At 53.9% G+C, this 18,832-nt stretch overlaps 1 protein-coding gene across 1 annotated transcript; it reads right to left on the reverse strand.

The window, feature by feature from the left end:
* On the reverse strand, positions 7,236 to 18,446 carry SPATA2 (spermatogenesis associated 2). Its single transcript, XM_018058013.1, has 3 exons — positions 18,306 to 18,446; positions 11,568 to 12,000; positions 7,236 to 10,691 (listed from the first exon to the last, which is right to left on the reverse strand). Exons 2-3 carry the CDS (start codon positions 11,886 to 11,888, stop codon positions 9,462 to 9,464), a joined length of 1,551 nt encoding a protein of 516 aa, XP_017913502.1. The 5' UTR covers positions 11,889 to 12,000; positions 18,306 to 18,446; the 3' UTR covers positions 7,236 to 9,461.

Consider the following 18,832-nt stretch of genomic DNA (forward strand, 5'->3'; position numbering starts at 1 on the left):
AGAGAAGGGGTTCTCCCGCCTAGTGAAACTGCGCGACGGTGATGCCAGTGGGCCCAGGAGCGGTGGGAACTCTGGCAGATAGGAAGCAGGCTCTTCCAGGCCCCGGTGGCTGGGCGGAGGCTGGGAAGTGGAGTTTGCTGAGCCCAGTCAGCCTGGAACAGAGCCCCAGAGTCAGGGTGAGGGGGGCCAGAGTGGCACCTGGGAAAGCCGGGTGTCGACATTCACATTTCAGCCTTCTCATTGTCCAGGAAAGGCACTCGGGGTGACGCGGATGCTTTTGAACTGTGGTGTTGGGGAGGACTCTTGAGAGTCCCTTGGACTGCAAGAAGATCCAACTATGCAATCCTAAAGGAAATCAGTCCTGAATATTCATTGGAAGGACTGATACTGAAGCTGAAACTCCAATACTTTAGCCACCTGATGCGAAGAGCTGACTCATTGGAAAAGACCCTGATGCTGGGAAAGATTGAAGGCGGGAGGAGAAGGGGACGACAGAGGATGAGATGGTTGGATGGTGTCACCGACTCGATGGACATGAGTTTGAGCAAACTCTGGGAGTTGGTTATGGACAGGCAGGCCTGCTGGAGTCCATGGGGTCCCAAAGAGCCGGACACAACTGAGTGACTGAACTGAACAAGGTGAAGGGGAGCAAGCAAGGGAAGAAGGGTTTTCCTTGAGAGGCCGGAAAGCTGCAGGGGAAGGTCACGCACAGAGCTGGAGGCCCCGTGACCAGCACAGGACACCCAGAGGAGCCGAGCAGAGGTAAAGCCGTTCCTGGTCGTTCTGCTGTCTTACCTGAGAAGGCTGAGCAACAGGCCTCTGACCCAGTCCTGGCAGGAGAGGAAAGCAACATCTTCGGGAATTTCCAGCTGTTTCCTCACACTTGAAAACAGTCACTCACAGCAGGGAAGCCCCCTCTTCCCACTGTCTGGCCTTTGTCTCCCATCCCGTGCTGATGCAGTGGACCTGCAGCGGCAACTCTAATGAGGCACGGCCTTGCCGACCTGCTGAGCAGGAAGCCCAGCCTGGTCCGAAGAGGGGATTAACCGGTCCTGGAACTGACCTCCCTGCGGAGCTTGCGGCGGGAGACAGTACACGTTCTGATGCTGTTTGGGTTGGGTTTTACGTCATCTCACAGGGAGAGGACCCAGGGCTCTTTGGAGAAACCTTCAATTCCAGGACTTGGACAGGAAATGTATAAGGTGAACCTGGAGCCCCATTATAACAGATGGTGAGGAAGCAAGTGGGGTTTCAGGGTCAGGTCAAAAGGACTTGGGAGCCAGCCTGAGGAGGTTCCCACTGAGCAAAGATGGGACTTGAAAGTCGATAACATTAATAATGGAGTGGGTTGAAATACTTAAGATATACTGAAATCAATGAGTTCAGAATAATACTTTTTAAAAATCAGTCACTGGATTTAGAGGAGAGTGAATACATGTTATATGTTCAGCTGACTCCCTTCAGTGTTCTGAAGCGAAACTATCACAGCATTGTTAATCGGCTATACCCCAATACAAAATAAGTTTAAAAAGAATCACAGTCACCATTAGGGGATTCTAAGGCACCAGCTCATTATTCTAAGTAAAAATAAAGGGAAAGAAGTAAACATCTATCCTGCTTTTCTTAAACTATATCACTAGTAGCAAAATAGTTGATGAGGGAAGTTTCTTTTTAACTTTTTTTTAAGTCCTAGATTTATAGGAAGTTTACAGAAAGGTTCCATGTACCCTGCAGCCAGTTTCTCTCAGAGGTGACCTCTTGCACAGCTATAGGGGGATATCACAACTGGGAAACTGACTGGCACAACTGGTAAAATGCATGGGCCTTGCTCCACTCACATCAGTTGGACATGCTCTCCTGTGTGTGTGCCCATGTATTCAGTTTTATACAGTTTTGTCCCGGGTAGGGATTCACAGCACCACAGAGAAGTTTCTTTTTATAGAAGTATTCCAGTTGCCAAACGATTAAGGCTACAATTGGAATATCTCCATTTTGCAGTCTCCAGTTAAATAACCGATCTAAGTACTGAGTAACAGCCTTAAAGGCTGTTCATATCCCAAAGGGACAGAACGCGACGCCATGTGCCTCCTGACAAAAAAAGACAACATCTATGAAGTGTTCTTACAACAACAAAAAACCCAACCCACAAATGAGCAAGCCTCAAAAGTCAACTACTGAAAAGAAAGAAAAAAAAAAAAAGTCAGCTACCAGGTGATAGAGCACATAGGATGAAGGACAAGACCACATGGTCATTGCAATTAACGCATAAGAAGTATGCGACAAAATTCAACACACCTTCATGGTAAAAAAAAAAAACAAACTAGGAATGAGAGGAAACCATCTCAACATAATAAAAGCCATATACCAAAACACGTATGCCACAGCCAACTTCATGCTCAGTGGTGAAAGACTGAAAGTTTTTCCTCTAGAAGAGGCCAGGATGCCCTCTCTTCCCTCTTCTATTGAACATTGTGCTGATAATCTTAGCCAGAGCAGTTGGGCTGGAAAAAAATAAAAGGCATTCAAATTGGAAGGAAAGAAGTAAAATTATATCCGTTCTCAGATGACATGATCTTACATGTAGAAAACCCTAAAAATTTTACACACATACACACACCTGTTAGAACTAATATAAGAATTAGTTGCAGGATAATAAATCAACACATTATTCTCTATGATTCATTATTCTATACTCAAATCACGAGCAATCTGAAGAGGAAATTACAAACACAATTCCACTTACAACAGCATCAAAAAGAATAAAATATTTAGGAGTAAGTCTAACCAAGGCAGTGAAGAACGTGTACACCAAAAACTACAAAACATTGCTGAAAGAAATGGAAGAAGACACAAATTAAGGACATCCTGTGTTCACAAGTTGGAAGACTGACTATCATTCAAAGTGTCCATACTATCCAAAACAATCTACTAATTCAATGTAATCCCTATCCAAACCCCAATGGCATTTTTGCACAGATGGGGAAAAAAGTTCCTAAAATTTAAATGGGATCTCAAGGGACCCCGATTAGCCAAAACGATCTTGAAGAACAACAGAAACTCTGGAGGGCTTATACTTCCTGATTTCAAAACACAATACATACAAAGCTACAGTAATCAAAACAGTGTGGTACTGGCATAGAGACAGACACAGAGACCAACAGAACAGAGAGGCCGGAACGAAGCCCTTACGCATGTGATCTGAAGATCTTCCACAAGGATGCCAAGACCACTCAGTGGGGGAAGGACCGTCTCCACAAACGGGTACCAGGAAGACTGGACATCCAAATGCAGACGAATGAAGCTAGACCCTTCCCTTACAGCATACACAAAACCGAAAATGGATTAAAGATCCAAATGTAGTTTTAGTCTGAAACTGAAAAACAGTTCCTAGAAGAAAACGGAAGTTTCATGACGCTGGATTTGGCAGCAATTTCTTGGATTTAATGCCAAAAGCATAGGTAACAAAAGTAGCAGTGGAAAAGAGGGCCAAAGAGGGCCACGGCGGACTTTAAAACTTCTGCACCTTCAAAGGATGCCCCTTCTCTGCCGCTCAGGCAGTCTTACCCACCCCCTCTATGTCCCTGCCCCAACGTGAGAGTCTTGAGTCAGTTTCCCATCCTTCCACCTGCGTCAGCCTCCTTCGGGGGCTCCCCAAAGTCAGCGAGCTAAAGGCGTTACCCAGGAGTCCTAACCCGGAGTCTCTCCAGGCACGGGGTCTTCTCAGAAACAAAGTTCTCTTCTGCAGCTGAATCTCAGTCTCTCGTTCGTTCCCGGCTCACCTGGCTGGGCGCCTGGCCTCACGCACGCACCCCTCTGTAGTCCAAGTGGAGATTTCCTATTTCCTTTGCCTTTTCACTTGATACACATCGGCTGGGCTTGCCCCATGCGCCTGGCTGAAAGCAGAGCCCTGGGGCCAGGCAAGCCGTTGGGGTTTAGCCGTGGCTGCAGCTTGGGTCCTGGTGTTGGTGATCGTGAGGCTGGTCCTGGCTGGACCTGGCCAGAACAGGCCCTGTCCCCACATCCAAGCCCACCGTGGCGGGGATGGGCTGCCACGGGGGCTGGTTCCCTTCCCTGTTGCCACGGGAGCCGGAGGGCTTCAAGAGAGCCAAGCACGCCTTGGCAGAGTCACTCTCGCTGAAGAAAGGGAGCCGCAGCTCTCGCCTCTGCCCCGAGACCCAGGACCTGAGGCGGCTGCAGGTGTGGAGCGCCTTGTGGCCTGGAGGGGGAGCTAGTCCTGATGCTGAAGGTCGTGGGGGCCGCGGCCCACTTGTCCCTGGGGGTTGTCCATGACCAGCCGTTGCACGTGCCGCGCCACGTCTGCCCCGAGCGCCAGGCTTGCATCCTGGCTCGGCCCAGGGCGGGACTGCTGCCCTGGGGGCCGCCTGCACCACTGGCTGCATCTCCAGGAGGCCCAAGGGGTCCCAAGGCTGCCTCGAGGCCTCTGTCCCTTTCAACCCCTTCAGTCTCCTTATAAGGACCTGAGAGGTGTTGCCAGTGGAGACGTGCACGTCTGGAGACCTGGACCCAGCCCTACCCCGTCTGGGACCCTGACCCTCTTTATTCATAAGCCCCAATCCTCCCTTGTGACCTTCTCTCACCCCTTATTGATGGAGCTGCAGAAGAAATGTTTATTTTTCTACTTTTGAACATGTTCAAATAAACAGAAAGGAATCGAAGAAGAAAAGGTCCAACTGCCAATTTTCAGGAGGCTGAGAGAACAGAGGAACTTGATAGACAGCAGCAGGGGCTGCCTACAGCAGAATTCAGACACTGGCAAACTCTAAAGGACAAACAATCCAGTCTCTTCAACAAATACATTCCAAGAGGAATAATTAAAAAAAAAAAGAACGAGAAGTGTCCCTCCGTGGGGACAGCCTTTAGGATAAAGGTGATTTAAAGATCTATCCACTGGAGTGTGAGACCTTATTGGGACCCCAGGGCAAGCAGTTTTTAAAGTGTGCAGTTAGGAGACAACTAGGCCTGGGAACACTGACTTGATATCTGTTGCTTAATTAAGGAATTGTTATAAAAATTTAAATACGGTCAGGGTATTAAAAGTCCTTGTCTTTTAGATACGCAAACTGAAATGTTCCGAAATGAAACAGATGTCTGGAATTTGCTTCCAAGGAATTTAGGAGTTGGGGAAGTGGATGGACAGGTACAGAAAAAATCAGGTTGGCTGGAAGTTGTTAACCATTCAACGACTGAAGCCCTGGGTTCAGTGTACATGTGGCATCATTATTCTAGTCTGGCTTTGTAAATCAAGTTTTCTAAAATGAGCAAATGGAAAAAATAAAAATGTGGGTTTGAGCAAGACAGTAGTTTATTTCTTGCATATAAAATCTGAAGATAGGTGGGGCAGGCCAGGTAAGATGGTGGCTTCCTAAGTGTCAGGAAGCCAGCCCCTTCCAGCCACTTGCCATGCCCCCCATGCCTTGACCTTTGCCTCAGAGTCACACAGAGCTGCTCCATTCCAGCCAGCACGGTCAGGGTGGGAGGCACAAGCTTCTTTCTTTGAAGGACAAGTCACAGCACTTTTCCATCCTATGGACCAGACCTAACCATATGACCGTGCTTGGCTGCAGGAGAGGCTGGGAAAGGCAGTCTTTATCCTGCTGGCCAGATGTCTAAACCTCCGGGTTTCTATTAGCAAGGGAGGGTGGGTGAGCCACTACCAGAGTTTAACTGGCAGTGTCTGCCACGGCTCTATCCCTCTGAGCATGTGGGGTACCACAGGTCGGTGCTCAGAGCTGGCAACAAGGCTCATGGTAATGCTGTACAGCTGGTGGGCCTGGTGATGCTTAAATATGCTTGTCATTTACATATGCAAATCAAGCAAGCTGCTCAGAGTCTCTGCTCCCCTTCAGATAGATACAGGAGCATCAGGAGCGAGTGTCTGGCTTCCTTAGCTCTCCCAGGCTGGGTGTTCATCTCCAGGAAGCCAGGATGGCAGTGCCATTTCCTATGCTGTCGCTAAAATCAAACCCAGCACCTGGGCCTTCGTCTGGCCCAAGGCCTGGATATTTGTTCAGCCACTGAGTGAGCTGGAGAGAACTATTTAGTCTCTTCCTGGACAGCTGAGCAGCCTCATGGGGGCCAAGCCCCCAGAGTGGGCAGCATGGTGGCACAGACACCCCACTAGGGGATAAAGCCAGGACATACCCAGACCACAGCTGCTTTTACACTGCCCTGAAGATTTTTGCCATGTAGGTTAAGTCAACCTTCATTATTTACTTATTATTTTTATTGAAGTTTAGTTGATTTGGCATGTTATATCAGTTTCTGGAAACTTCATTTTAAAAAGAAAGCTTAAATTGATTTTTAAAGTAATCACCTATCATTGCTATAATGGGTAAGTAGTATGGTCTGCCCTGAATAGAGGAGAACTGAAAACCCAAGATTCTGCTAAAGATTCTTGGCCCTGCTTTCTCTTTCTTAGAGATAAGCTAGCATTACACTGACCAGGATCCTCTTGAGGCATTTAAATGAATCAAACATTTTTAAATAGGATTGCTTTTTTTTTTAACACAATACCCTTCACTGTTATTTAATTCCTGTCTGTCACCACTAACAATCATTTCTGCTGGAATCTGCAGTCCCACTCCTAGGAAGTATGGCTGAACTCTGAACATGTTGGTTTCCCCATCTGTAAGATGGGATTTAGGTTATCTTCCAGGAGGATTGAGACTATTACATGAGATCTCAAGTCTCAGCATATAAAATGCCTGGCTTGGCTTCCCTGGTGGCTCAGCGGTAAAGAATCCACCTGCCAATGCGGGGGACACGGGTTTGATCCCTGGCCCAGGAAGATCCCACGTGCCAGGGGACAACTCAGCTCCTGTGCTGCAGAAACAGCCAACCCACCACAGCTACTGAAGCGTGGGCACCGAGAGCCTGTGCTTGGCAAGAAGAGGAGCCAGTGCGATGAGACCGGCGCACCACCACTAGAGCAGCCCCGAACCACCACAGCGAGAGGAGGCCGCGCAGCAGAGGCCGCAGCAACCTGAACACATACACCAATCTTTTTGTTCTTTTTTTAAAGTCTGTCTCACAGAACAAGCACTCAAATGTTGGCTGTTATCATTTGTGAGTTTCATGGAGGAGAAAATGTGAGTCCTGTCACTAAAGAACAAAACATGGTTTGAGCAAAAAACAAACAAAAATAGCAAAAAAACAAACCCAAGCAACCCAAACTTCAGAGCGGCAGAGGAGAAGAGACATAAAAGCCCAAACACTTCATTAACAATGGAAGACACTTTATTATTATTTTTTAAAGCATCTCTCAACATTTCAACTCTTGGTAGAAATCAAATGCAAACATCTGCATTTTTAAATTAGCATCTATTTATCTCAATCACAGCAACCTCATACAATTAAGATACACACCGAGGAGGAGCACGGTCACAGCATTTCCTATTCCAACCCACGAACACAGTGTTTCCGTGATGATAACCCACGCTGGACTTTCTCTTCCAGAACAAGTGGGTTATTCCTGCTTCTGTCTGCTGTGTGAGTTACGTGGCATCACGGTTGGTTAAGAGTTAGTGTAGTGCTAGAGCAGTCTGAAAATGGAAAACTGGAAAAGTCAGGACTGGGACAGGCATTGACACCTCTGAGATGTGAAAAGGAAGGAGGACATCGAAGATGGGTGCCCCCAGTGGGAGGGCCTTAGTAATCAAGTTGGTTGAAACTCAGCTTTATATACACATGGAATATCTACAAGTGATCTACTAGATATACATATATATAAAAAGCCATAGAAGATTTTGAAAACCTTAAAATCTCTCAACTGAGTTGGAAGAACATCAGCAAATTCACAGTGGCCTCAGGATTCAGCCAGATGGAAATGTGCTCAGGAGCTGAATACCTCCTCCCATCACAAAACCCACTGCAGGTCAATCCCCGTAACATTCTGTACATCACCAACACTTATGGCTAAAATATATTATTAGTTCACACGGAAGCAGTTTTATTTTCAGATTCTTGCCCCGCTCCTCCTCTGTAACCCAAAAGGATAATCCGGGGTCAGTTAATTCACATAAGGAGTTTAAGGGGCCTTCGGGTTTGGAAGCGCTGAGGCTCGGCTAAGAATCTCAGGAGGCGCCCGTCTGCTGGGCGCACGCCGACTCCTGCCCACCTCTAGTGCAAAAAGGTCATGTAGGTTACAGAGGAGTCCTGGAAACAGGTGAAGAGGAGAGGACTGAGGTGGAGGGGTGGTGGGGATCCAAACCCTCTTCCTTCTGAACTGAGACTCGAGGAGACTGCAGCGCAAGGCCCACACTCAGCAAGCGGCGAAGACCAGGCTGGAGGTCCGCAGGGTGAGGTTCCCGACTCGTCACTGGGTGGTCACAGTCTGCAGGCGCAGAGACCTCTCAGCCCGGACGAGCCCCCCAAGGTGCGCACTGGAGGTAGGTGTTGAGATTGGTTGCAGGGAAGACAGCGGCTCTCCACGAGCCCAGGGGACATCATCTCTGTTCCTTCTCCAAGCCTGCACGCTCCACTTGAACTTTGGGCGGTGGCGCGCAGAGGCAACAAGGTGGAAGGGCGTGAGCCCCTCCCCTGGAAGACTAAAGAACCTGGGGCATCTTTATAAATAGCTACATCGGTAATGTTTTCACCACTTTGAAACACACGGCAAGTTGAATATTTATTTAAAAATAAATCTCAAAAATATCTATGTACAATACAGGGAGAAGGATGTGCAAACAACAGAAGGGGGGAGGTCAGTGCCGCGGTGGAAGGCCCACACTGCAAAGCGTGAGGGCGAAGTTCACAGACCCCACGGCTGCGCTGAGCTGTGGAGGCAACAGCATGACATTCAGTGAATCCTGGGCTCGGGTCACCGTTGACGCCTAGAGGCAGGGAAGGCAGGCGGGGGCGGGGGGGGGGGGTGGGGAGGGGTTGCGGGGGGGGGGGGGGGGTGCCGGCGGGGGTCCCGGTGTTTGGGGACGGCGGCGGAGGGATGAGCCAGTGGAGGAGGCCCGGTGTGGCAGGAGGGCTCATTTCACAAGCCAACAGGCCTCTAGCTCACCGCTCTAGGTGTGCATCTGGAAGCGACCCGGGGGTGGGGGGGGGGGGGCCCTTCCCAATCCAAGTTGGCTTCGCCATGGGAGTGAGGGACTGAGGGGTCGGCAAGAGTCCCAGAGATAGAAACCATCTTGAAGAAACAAGCCCACCCCCCACCCCCCAAAAAAAGAACAAGGAGTGGAGAGATTAGCAAAAAAGGAATCCCAACGGAAGCGCCACCCTCTCTCCTGCCAGACGACAAAGCAGCCATCAGTTGAAATAATCTGAGTCGGTAAGGGAACTCCCACGTGGGGTGGCCGGCCCCAGGATCTCCCAACACCCGCGTGGTCAAGGGCAGAGCTCTGCTTCTGAGATCTATGCCTTAACACTGCTTCCCCATGATACCAGAAAGGTCGGAGGTGTAGCCCTTGGAGCAGGGAGGCGCGGGGTGGCATCTATCTGTACACGAGATGGGAGAACTGGGTGGACTTGTAGTTCAGCTGGTTGTTGGGCATGAACTTGTGCAGCTCGCTCTTTTTGCAGCAGGGGTCGTAATGGTAGGCGCTGAGGCAGGCGTCGCAGGAGACTTTGGAACACTGGGTGCAGGTGTTGGCGGCCCCCGGGCGGTTGCAGAAGCCACAGCGGGAGGTGGCGGCGGCGGCGGGTGGCTTGGACTTGGAGTGGAGGTGCGGCGGCCGCTCGAGGCCCTGAGTCTGGCCCGCGTACTTCTCCCGCAGGGCGGCCCCGTGGGCCAGGCTGTCGTGGCCAGAGGCTTTGCCGGGGAAGGCGCTGGGCTTGGCGGCCGGGGAGCAGGCCAGCAGGCCGTCGCAGCGCGGGCAGAGGGCGGCGCTGCAGGCCAGGCCGCAGTTCTGGCACTTGGAGAGGGCGGACTCTTTGGCGGGGGGCGAGCGCTTGTGGTAGCCGGGGTGGGCGTCGTTTCTCAGCAGCCAGACGTCGGGCCGCAGGGCGTCCTGCCTCCGGTAGGCAGCCCGGGGCTCCGCGTCCGTGTACAGATCCACGTCGTCCGGGCCAGGCAGGTAGGGGCCGCGGAGCAGGCCGAGCCCGTTGTTGGGAGCGGGGGCCGGCAGGTCGTCGGCGCCGCCGTGCGGGGAGCCGGCCACCGTCAGGTGCGAGGGCGGCGGGCGGACGATCTCGTCCTTGAACTCGTCCCCGGGCTCGGCGGCCGCCGGCTCCTTCCGCAGGCTCAGCGAGGTCTTCAGGGGAGGCTTCCGGCTCTCCCAGTAGCTGTCGTAGGTGTCCACCGACCGCGAGGGCTTGGTCACGCGGGGCTTGTAGTAGTCTTTGGCCGCCCGCTCGCTGGCCGACTTCTGCAGCACCACGCGCGCCATCGAGGCCGACAGCGGCTCGCGGGCCTCGGCGCGCCGCCGCAGGGCCTCTGCGCACCCCCGCGCGTCCTCCGCGCTGCCCCGGCGCTCGCTCACCACGTCCAGCTCCGTGTAGCCCTTGTCCTTGACCTGCGAGTGGATCTCCAGCATCTGCTCGCACTCCACCTTGGCCAGAAAAAGTTCGAAGGAGACCATCTTCACTTGCAGCGTCTCGACCAGCTCTTTGAGCCTGTAGGCGGTCCCCAGCTCGGGCACGTAGCCCATGTAGCTCAGGATGGCTCGGATGTCCTCCTCCAGTAACGTCGACTTGACGTAGTACACGAAGGGGCCGGTGTAGGTCTAGGGGAAGGCAGGGCAGAGGAGCAGAGGTGGGTTCTTCTCTCCCAGACACACCGCGGAGACTGTACCCGGGCGGGGCGCACCCAGTCTGCACACGGGCACGTGGGGAGCGGGGGTCGGGGCAGCAAGTGGAGGCTACTGCTCCCCAACAACTCAGCGCAGGGGTCTGAGGGAAATGACCCCGGTGGGGGGGGGAGGGGGGGGCAGGGAGCAAAGCCACTGGCCTTCCACATGGGCTGCAGGGGCCCTGCTCCTTAGGGAGGTGCAGGGCAAACACTGATGGAGAAAGGAAATTGGGTCAGAGGCAGAAACCCAGGAGCAATGCGAGTACCCTTTCTGGTATTTCGGTGAGACTCAGCCTGACGGGGGTGGGGGGGGGTGGGGGGGGAACTCTCCTGAGCCACTACCGCCTTTGGAATGATTCAGAACTCTCGGTCTCCAGTTCCTCCTCCCCCCTCATCCCTGTCTCCCTCTCGGGGCAGCCTCCTCAAGGCCTCCACGCTGTCTACCTCCCATACAACCACCACGAGTCGTCTTCTCCAGTGGAAACTGGATCCCGGCCCTGCCCGCTTCCCAGCCCCCTTAGAATAAATTCCAGCCCCTACTCTGGGCTCCAAGGCCCTGTGTAACTGGGTGCTGCCCCCCTTTCCAACCTCACAGTTTCAGATGTGAGCTGCCAGGGGTGGGCAACCAGCGAAGAAGGCACTATGCAGGGAGGCCAGGTGGGCAATTCTGGTCCTCATCTCAGAGGCAGCTGGGAAGCCAGGAAGGCCCAAGCAGAGGAAAGAGATTACACGGTCACAAACCCTCTTCCCAAGATGGACAGCAAGGCACAAGAGGGGAGAGCAGCATGCAGGGCCCGTCCCCAGACCTTACCTTGATGCTTCTGAACTCCTTCTTCCAGGGGCAGAGGAAGAGGTTGATGCCCACCGTCTCAAGCACACTAAAGGCGCAGCACAGGGCCCGCAGGCTGGAGGAGCGGAGCGAGCGCAGGGAGCTCTCCACCACCTCATAGAACTGGATCAGCCGGAATCGATGAAAGGGGTCCACCTTGTGCAGGCTGAGCAGGGTGGAGGCTGCCGCCCGCAGGGACTCATCACTGCTGGGGGTGGTGTCCCCTTGGCCCTCGTGGAACTGCACATACTTCCGGAACAAGTCATCCTTGTATTTTGCATCCATTGAACTGGGCTTCCCCATCCAATCCGATCCAGGGACAGGGGCTACCTTATCTCCTCCATGGCTTCTGGCTTAGAGGCAGGGACATTGCCAGAAGCATCAACATGCTGCCTGCCTGGACCCGCAGAATGCTCTGGAAGGGGAAGACCGAGAAGCACGTCATTCCTCGAAATGGTCCACGTCCCATCTGGTGGCTGCCGAGGCCAAACCAGAAGCAGAGCCGGCCTGAGCTACACCAGGGCTTCAACACACTTACCGGACAGGAGTGGAAACAGGACGGGCAAGGTCCTTGATGCTGCTGGAAAGTAGGATTAGGGGCATCGAGCCTGGTTTCACAGGGGTGAGGGAGGGTTAAAAAGCCCCTGAGAAAGTGAGGGTTAGACCCAAAGCGGGAGGTGCTGGCAGGGAGGCAGGCCCCGGGCTAACACTATGAGTGCTTGCCACACGCCAGGTGCACACGCCTCCTAACTCATCCTGTCTTCAACAGCCCTAGGAGGTCAGTGGCATCATTACCCCCATTTCACATATGGGAAAACTGAGACACAGGCACACTAAGAAACGCGCCCAAAGTTATAGGACTATCAGGAAGCAGGGCTAAGGTGAGCGCCCAGGCAGGCTGCTACAAAGTCCATGCCTTTCACCACCACACCCCTTTCCTGAGGCCAGAAAGAAGCTGGCATGTGAACAGCAAGCAGGCTAGTGAGGCTGAAGCAGAGAGAGGAGGAGGGTCACAGGACACAAGGCTGCCCACACCAGCAGGATCCCAGCCCCTGGTCTCAACGAGTCAGACATTTCATTCAAAGAGCCCCGTGGAGCCCCTGAAGGGTTCAAAGCAAGGATAGGAGCATGATCACACCTGTGATCATTAAAAAAAAGGCTATGCTGGCCGTTGACTCTTGGAGAGTCCCTTGATCTGCCTTTGTTTTTCTGCCGGGGGGGAGGGGCGCGTGGGGTGTGGGGTGGTGGTTTTGGCCATGCCCTGTGGCTTCTGGGATATTCGTTCCCCGACAGGGATTGAACCTGTGCCCCCTAAAGTGGAGGCATAAGTCCTAAGCACTGGACCACAAGGGAATCCCACTCCACCTTTGTTTTTTACGGTTCCCTCTTGTGAGAGGACAGAACCTTCTAGGCTGGACGCACAGGATTCACACACTCTCGCCATCTTCCTGGCCACCTGTTAGTAGAGTAGGCACAGATCCATCAGTATTCTTGGCGCTACGATGCTGCAGCACATCCGTATCCATCGAGGGATACTGCCAGGGCCGGGGCGGCAACACGGCCCACAGGGGTCACAGACAGACCTCAAAGCTGGCCTGCCTGGGCGTGAACCCTGGGTCTGCTTCTCCAGGTTACGTGGGCCAAGTACTCAACTCAGTTTTCTCATCTGAAAAACGGGGTTAATAATTCTTACAGTCCAGAGCTGGCAGAAGGATTCTCTGCAGTCAGTACAGAAAGCTCTTCAGGGACTTCCCCAGTGTCCAGTGGTAAAGAACCTGCCCTCCAATGCCGGGAGTGAGGGTTCCATCCCTGGTCAGGGAACTGCAACCCCAGACGCCTCGGGGTAACTAGGGCAGCCTGTGCACCGCCACAAAGAGCCCGCACGCTGCAACGAAGCCCCAGTACAGCCAAGGGAAGGAAAGGAAAAGAACGCTCTCCAGAATGCCAGCTCAGAGTAGGCCCACGAGGCACACCAGCAGACGCTCCCAGTGTTGGGAGGTGCGACACCTACCAAGCGTTCCCAGAGGTGAGATCAGAGTGAGGCAAACATCTCCCACTGGGGTGGGCATGTGCTCTCACACTCATCTGTCCTGCCCTTCCTGCCCACAAGCTCCATGGGTGCAGAGATTGTGACCAAGTGACTGAGGAAAGGTCACAGTGCCAGGGCAGGGCACACGCTTCATAAAAACCTGCCGCTGTCTGAGCGGGTGTGGGGGGGGGGGGTGCGGCTCCTGTTGGCTGTGGGAGATGTTGGGGGCGGGGGGCGGTTCTTGTTGGCTGTGGGAGATGGTGAGGGACCAAAAACAAGCTGCGGTGGGATGGGATGGACCTGCACAGTCCTCCAGCAGCTCTGAGTCCGGCTCAGAAGTCCTAGGTGCCCATCAGCCTGGCGACGATCAGGAAGTCCATAAAATCATGCAGGCGGTAATGGACATTCCTCTGGCTTCTCCAGTTTTGGGGAGACGCCCGGCGGGTAAGACATGCAGGAGAATTAGAGACACAGAGAGGCCACCTTCTCCCACCCACTGCCCTGCCAAGGAAGCCCAAGGCTCAGACCTGAACTGCACCCAGGTGAACAGTGCCACTTGGGATCAGATTCTCCCTCCTACCCAAGGTCGCTGTGGCCCTCAGAACAGCCATCCCTGCCCTTTAAGGTCCACCCACACAGGCCCTTCTGCCAGCTCCTCACGCACATCAAGCCCGTTTTGACCGCAGGACCTCTGCACACGTTGTTCCTTCTGCATGTCCTTCCTGTCGCGGGCTCACTCTCATCATTCAGGTCTCAACTCAACCATCACTCCTCTGAGGCGCTCCCCGACCACCCCAGCTCAGCAAAGCGCACCTGCCTGGCCCTTGTCATCCCATCATCCTGGGGTAATCACCATCTGAAATCATCAACTTTGGGCATCCCGGGCGGGTCCAGTGGTTAAGATTCCACAGCTCACTGCAGGGGGCATGGGTTCGAACCTAGTGGGGAAGTTCTGCATGTTGCTGGGTGTGGCCAAAAAAAAATACTCCGGGAAATTTTTAACTTTATTCATTTACTATCTTCCTGTCTGTCTCCCCTCAATATCCAGTATGTAGTCAACCCTGCAAAGGCAAGGACAATATCTGTTTTGTTCACCATGATGCCTAACACAGCACCTGGCACACAGTAGGTATTTGATAAAACAGGCAAAACACATGATGCTAAGCACGTCAGCATTCACCATGCTTGCGTTTCTCGTTTAGCTCTCCTTAGAGTTCTGGAAGGCCAGCAGGAGAAGGAAGAAAGCAAGGCTCCATGACATGATCTACCACAGGGTTATGTAAGCTCAGGGTTAGGAAAAGGCGGACCCCAGCTTCCAAGCCTGGCCTGAGGACTGGAAAGCTGTGTTCCTCCCGCCACCCCATGATTCCTGAGCTCAGTGATATTCAGGCCTCCATGGTGCCAGGCCCCAGGCTGGTGCAGTTGGGAGGACAGGGCGTAGGCAGGGGACAGGAGGGCACAGCGAGTGAGAAGACAGAGCTCTGCCCTGAATTCTAGCTGAACAGGCTTACTGCTCAGTATCAAAGTATGTGTGTTCGCTTTAAAAATAAAACTGCATTGCAACCTGAGAGAAGACATCACTGTCCTTGCTAAAAAAAAAAAACCCATACGCGTTTACCATTTTTTTTTATTTATCCAAAAGAGGCATCCATCCGGCCTCTGGCCCCAGGGACTGTTTTTTAGTACATCTGAGAACAATTTAGACAGAGCGACATCAAGCCTCCAAAACACTGTTATGATTTTTCTCCAAAGTCAGGCTTGAGCCAATAGAGACTGACTTTTTTTTTTAAAAAACAGAGTCAGCCACCCTCAAGCTCAGCTCAGCGTCTCCTCAGCGCTGTAACCATACCACAGTCCCCACCCTTGTCTGTGGCTGGCAAATAAACAAGCAAAAGGACTGCAAACAGCCCAGTTTGGTATTCAAAGTCCTAAAGTGAAGGGCAGGAAACACGTCTAAGGGGAAATTTGGACCAGCCTACACTGGTGAGGAAACAGGTGAAAGAAAATGCTACAAGACCCTGGAGGAAAGGCGAACAACAATCGTGGTCCTACTGTGCGCTAGGCCTCGGGCTGTCCACTTTGACTGCATCATCCAGTTTAATCCTCACAGTTCTACGAGGAGAGAGACCGAGGCTCTGCCACTAAACAACCTGCTCAACAGAGCCTGAAAAGGTCAGAGCTGGAATTGGAACCTGGGGTGGCCAGCCCCTGGCCTGGAATCTTCCTCCTTTACTTCATCATCTGTGGGTACCATGAGTGCCATTCACCAAGAGGTTAGCACAGAAGGACCCTCTGCTAAGTGCCCCATGAAAATCAACGAAATCCACTCGACAACCCCAAGGTTAAACAAGGAAAAACTGAGGCTCAGAGGGGCCAGCTGGAGGAGGGAATGGCAACCCCTCCAGTATTCCCACGGCCACGGAGAATCCCACGGCCAGAGGAGCCTGGCGGGCCATAGGCCATGGGCTCACAAAGAATCTGACACAACTGAGCGACTCAGCGTGCATGCACAGAGGGGCCAAGTCACTTGCCCTAAGCCATAAGGACAAGGAGAAGGGGCTCAGGGATCTGAACCTGGGTCTGATGCCAAAACCCTGACTCAAGCTCTGAGCTGCACTGCTTTCAGGCACAGCCGTCCAGCTGCTGGACAGCTCTTCTCAGAAGGGCTTGTCTAAGGCAGACGCCCTATGGCAGGGCCAGCAGAGCTGAGTTCTAAAAATTTCGGTGGCAGCAAGACTCCCATCTTCTCACACGGAGCAGGACTGGAAGAGCACAGATCTCTCTATGACGTAAGCTCGAGGGCTGAGAGGGGAGGCTGACCAGCGCCTGGCCAGTGGTAAAGCAGCTGACATCATCCCTCCTGAATTCATTTTCTGAGAATACAGGCTGCATTGTAGCTGGTCATAGCTGATGTCTCTTCTGAGCACAGAGCCAGCAATTTATTCCTAGCACTCTGCAAGAACAACAAAAAACACGCTCTCTGCAAAAACAGCGTGGTTACAGGATACCAAGACAGCACAGTGACAGAAGCCGTTAATTTCTCCAAGCAACCCAAGGACTGGAATGCCAAGACATGCCAGGCTGGTGGCAGAATTAAAAAAAAAAAAAGCATGGTACCATGAACATCCCTAACAGAATCGGGTGGATGTCCAGAGCCAAGAGACCTGGTCAGCACCTTCCTGCACCCACAATCTGGGCCCCCCTTTGAAGAGAGATATTGCAATCGGGGGTGGGGGGAGGGGTGGTGGTGGTATTTCAATTATTTTTTAAACATCTCAGAGGAAAGCTGGATCTGTTTAAAACCTCACTGAACAGAACTGAAATGATTCTGGATAGCAAAGGATGAGCTTGGCTTTACCTCAGCTGGCCCATTCAAGCAGAAACATTCCCCAAGCAGCATCTGAAGGCTTCCTCCTCCCTGCACAGGCAAAAGCTATTTTGGGCCCGGCACTGCCCCAGTCCACAGGTTTACAGATCCCTGGTCTAGCTTTAGGCCGCTCAGAGTTCCCTGGGCCTCCAAACAGCAGCAAGGGGAGTGCCCATCAACCCCCTCCACCTCCACACCCCACTCCTTGGCACTCATCCCCAAGCCCCTGAGACACATCCTAAGCAACCTTCCACTGGCAGTGAAAACACCAAAGGGTCCCCACACCCCAACCCAATCCCAGAGAGATTCAGAGAGAGGGCTTCCCGACCTCTGAAAATAGCCTCAGCCGATGCTGAAATTGGGCTTCCCCAGTGGCAGCTGCCGCTGGCAGAGGGGCTCTGGAGCAAGCAGGCTCCCCTCCCTGCAGCACACAGAAGCTGGCAACTGCTATTCCCAGTCTGGTAATTCTTACAGCCTCTAAGCGCCACATCAGTTGTGCAAAACACCCTAGTCCCAATCTCGGGCCCTCCCCAGGGACTGTGGCCGAATCGACAGCAGCTATCATTTATTGGCGGGGGTGGGGGTGGGGGGCTTCCCTGGTGGCTCAGATGGTAAAGCATCCACCTGCAACGCAGGAGACCCGGGTTCCATCCCTGAGCTGGGAAGATCCACTGGAGGACGGCATGGCAACCCACTCCAGTATCCTTGCCTGGAGAATCCTATGGACAGAGTAGCCTAGCGGGGCTACAGTCCTGTGGGGTCGCAGAGAGTCGGACACGACTGAAGCGACTGAGCACGCACGCATCATTTACTGGAAGGCTGCTGTATGCCAGAGGCTGTGCTTCGTATGCATCTCCCTTCATCCCCACCCCGGCCCCGAGCAGACAGGTTCACTCCCCACTGAACTAACCAGCCAACTGAGACTCAGACGATGGAGTGACTTGTCCAAGGTCACATAATGAGTACAAACCCCGGTCTGCCACCGGAGCCCGGGCTGAGGACCAACTGCGCGGTAACTGCCTGCGGCTGGAATCTGGGTGTTCTGCTGCTGCGGCCGTCGCCGAACAAGGGGTGCTCCTCCTGAGCTGCCCCGAGCCTCCCACCGCCGGTCTCCAGGAGGCTGCAAGGCAGCCCTCGCGGGGAGCCGGGATCCTGAGGAGCAGCCGGGGCCCCGGAGTGCCGGAAACGCGGGTTCGCCCATCGCCCCCTCACCGGCCGCGAAGGGACCCCGCTCCCGAACCGGCCGAGCCCCGCCGAATCGGGCGCCCCCTCCGCCCAGGGAAGCACCAGACGCCGTTTCCGCCCGCGGCCGAACCGCCCTTACCCCGGCACCGCCGCCGAGGACGCCCCGGCCGAGGGGAGCAGGAAGCAGCCGCGGCCGCCGCCGGAGCCGGGCCCGGCTGGGCGCTCGGAGCTCCGGCCGGCTGCGGGAGACAGAGACCAGTACCCTGGGGCCGCGGCGACCCGGAAGCACTCAGTACGGAAGTGACGTCTCGAAGGCGGGCCCAAAGGGAGGCCAGGCCGCGGCTGCGCGCTGGGCCGGGGAGAGGCCGGCACTCGCCGGAGGCGGAGAAGAAGCCGGAGGCAGAAAGGTGAATGAGAAGCGGCGGCGTCCCGCTTCGGAGCCTAAAGGCCCGCCGCCGCAGGGCTGGGGCTGGGACCCGGAAGTAAACGGGCCGGAAGTGACGCACGCCCTCGGTCCCAGGATGGCGGCTGGCCGAGTTGTCATGGGAACCTGACTGGAGCCCGGAGGTGGTAGCTTGGAGCTGTGAGCTCAGATGGAGAAATTCGCGGCTTCCACCTCCCGGTCTTCCCCGTTATCCTTGCGATCTGACCATGAGCTCCCGACCG

Source organism: Capra hircus, chromosome 13, assembly GCF_001704415.2.
Source record: "Capra hircus breed San Clemente chromosome 13, ASM170441v1, whole genome shotgun sequence".
Classification (NCBI taxonomy): domain Eukaryota; kingdom Metazoa; phylum Chordata; class Mammalia; order Artiodactyla; family Bovidae; genus Capra; species Capra hircus.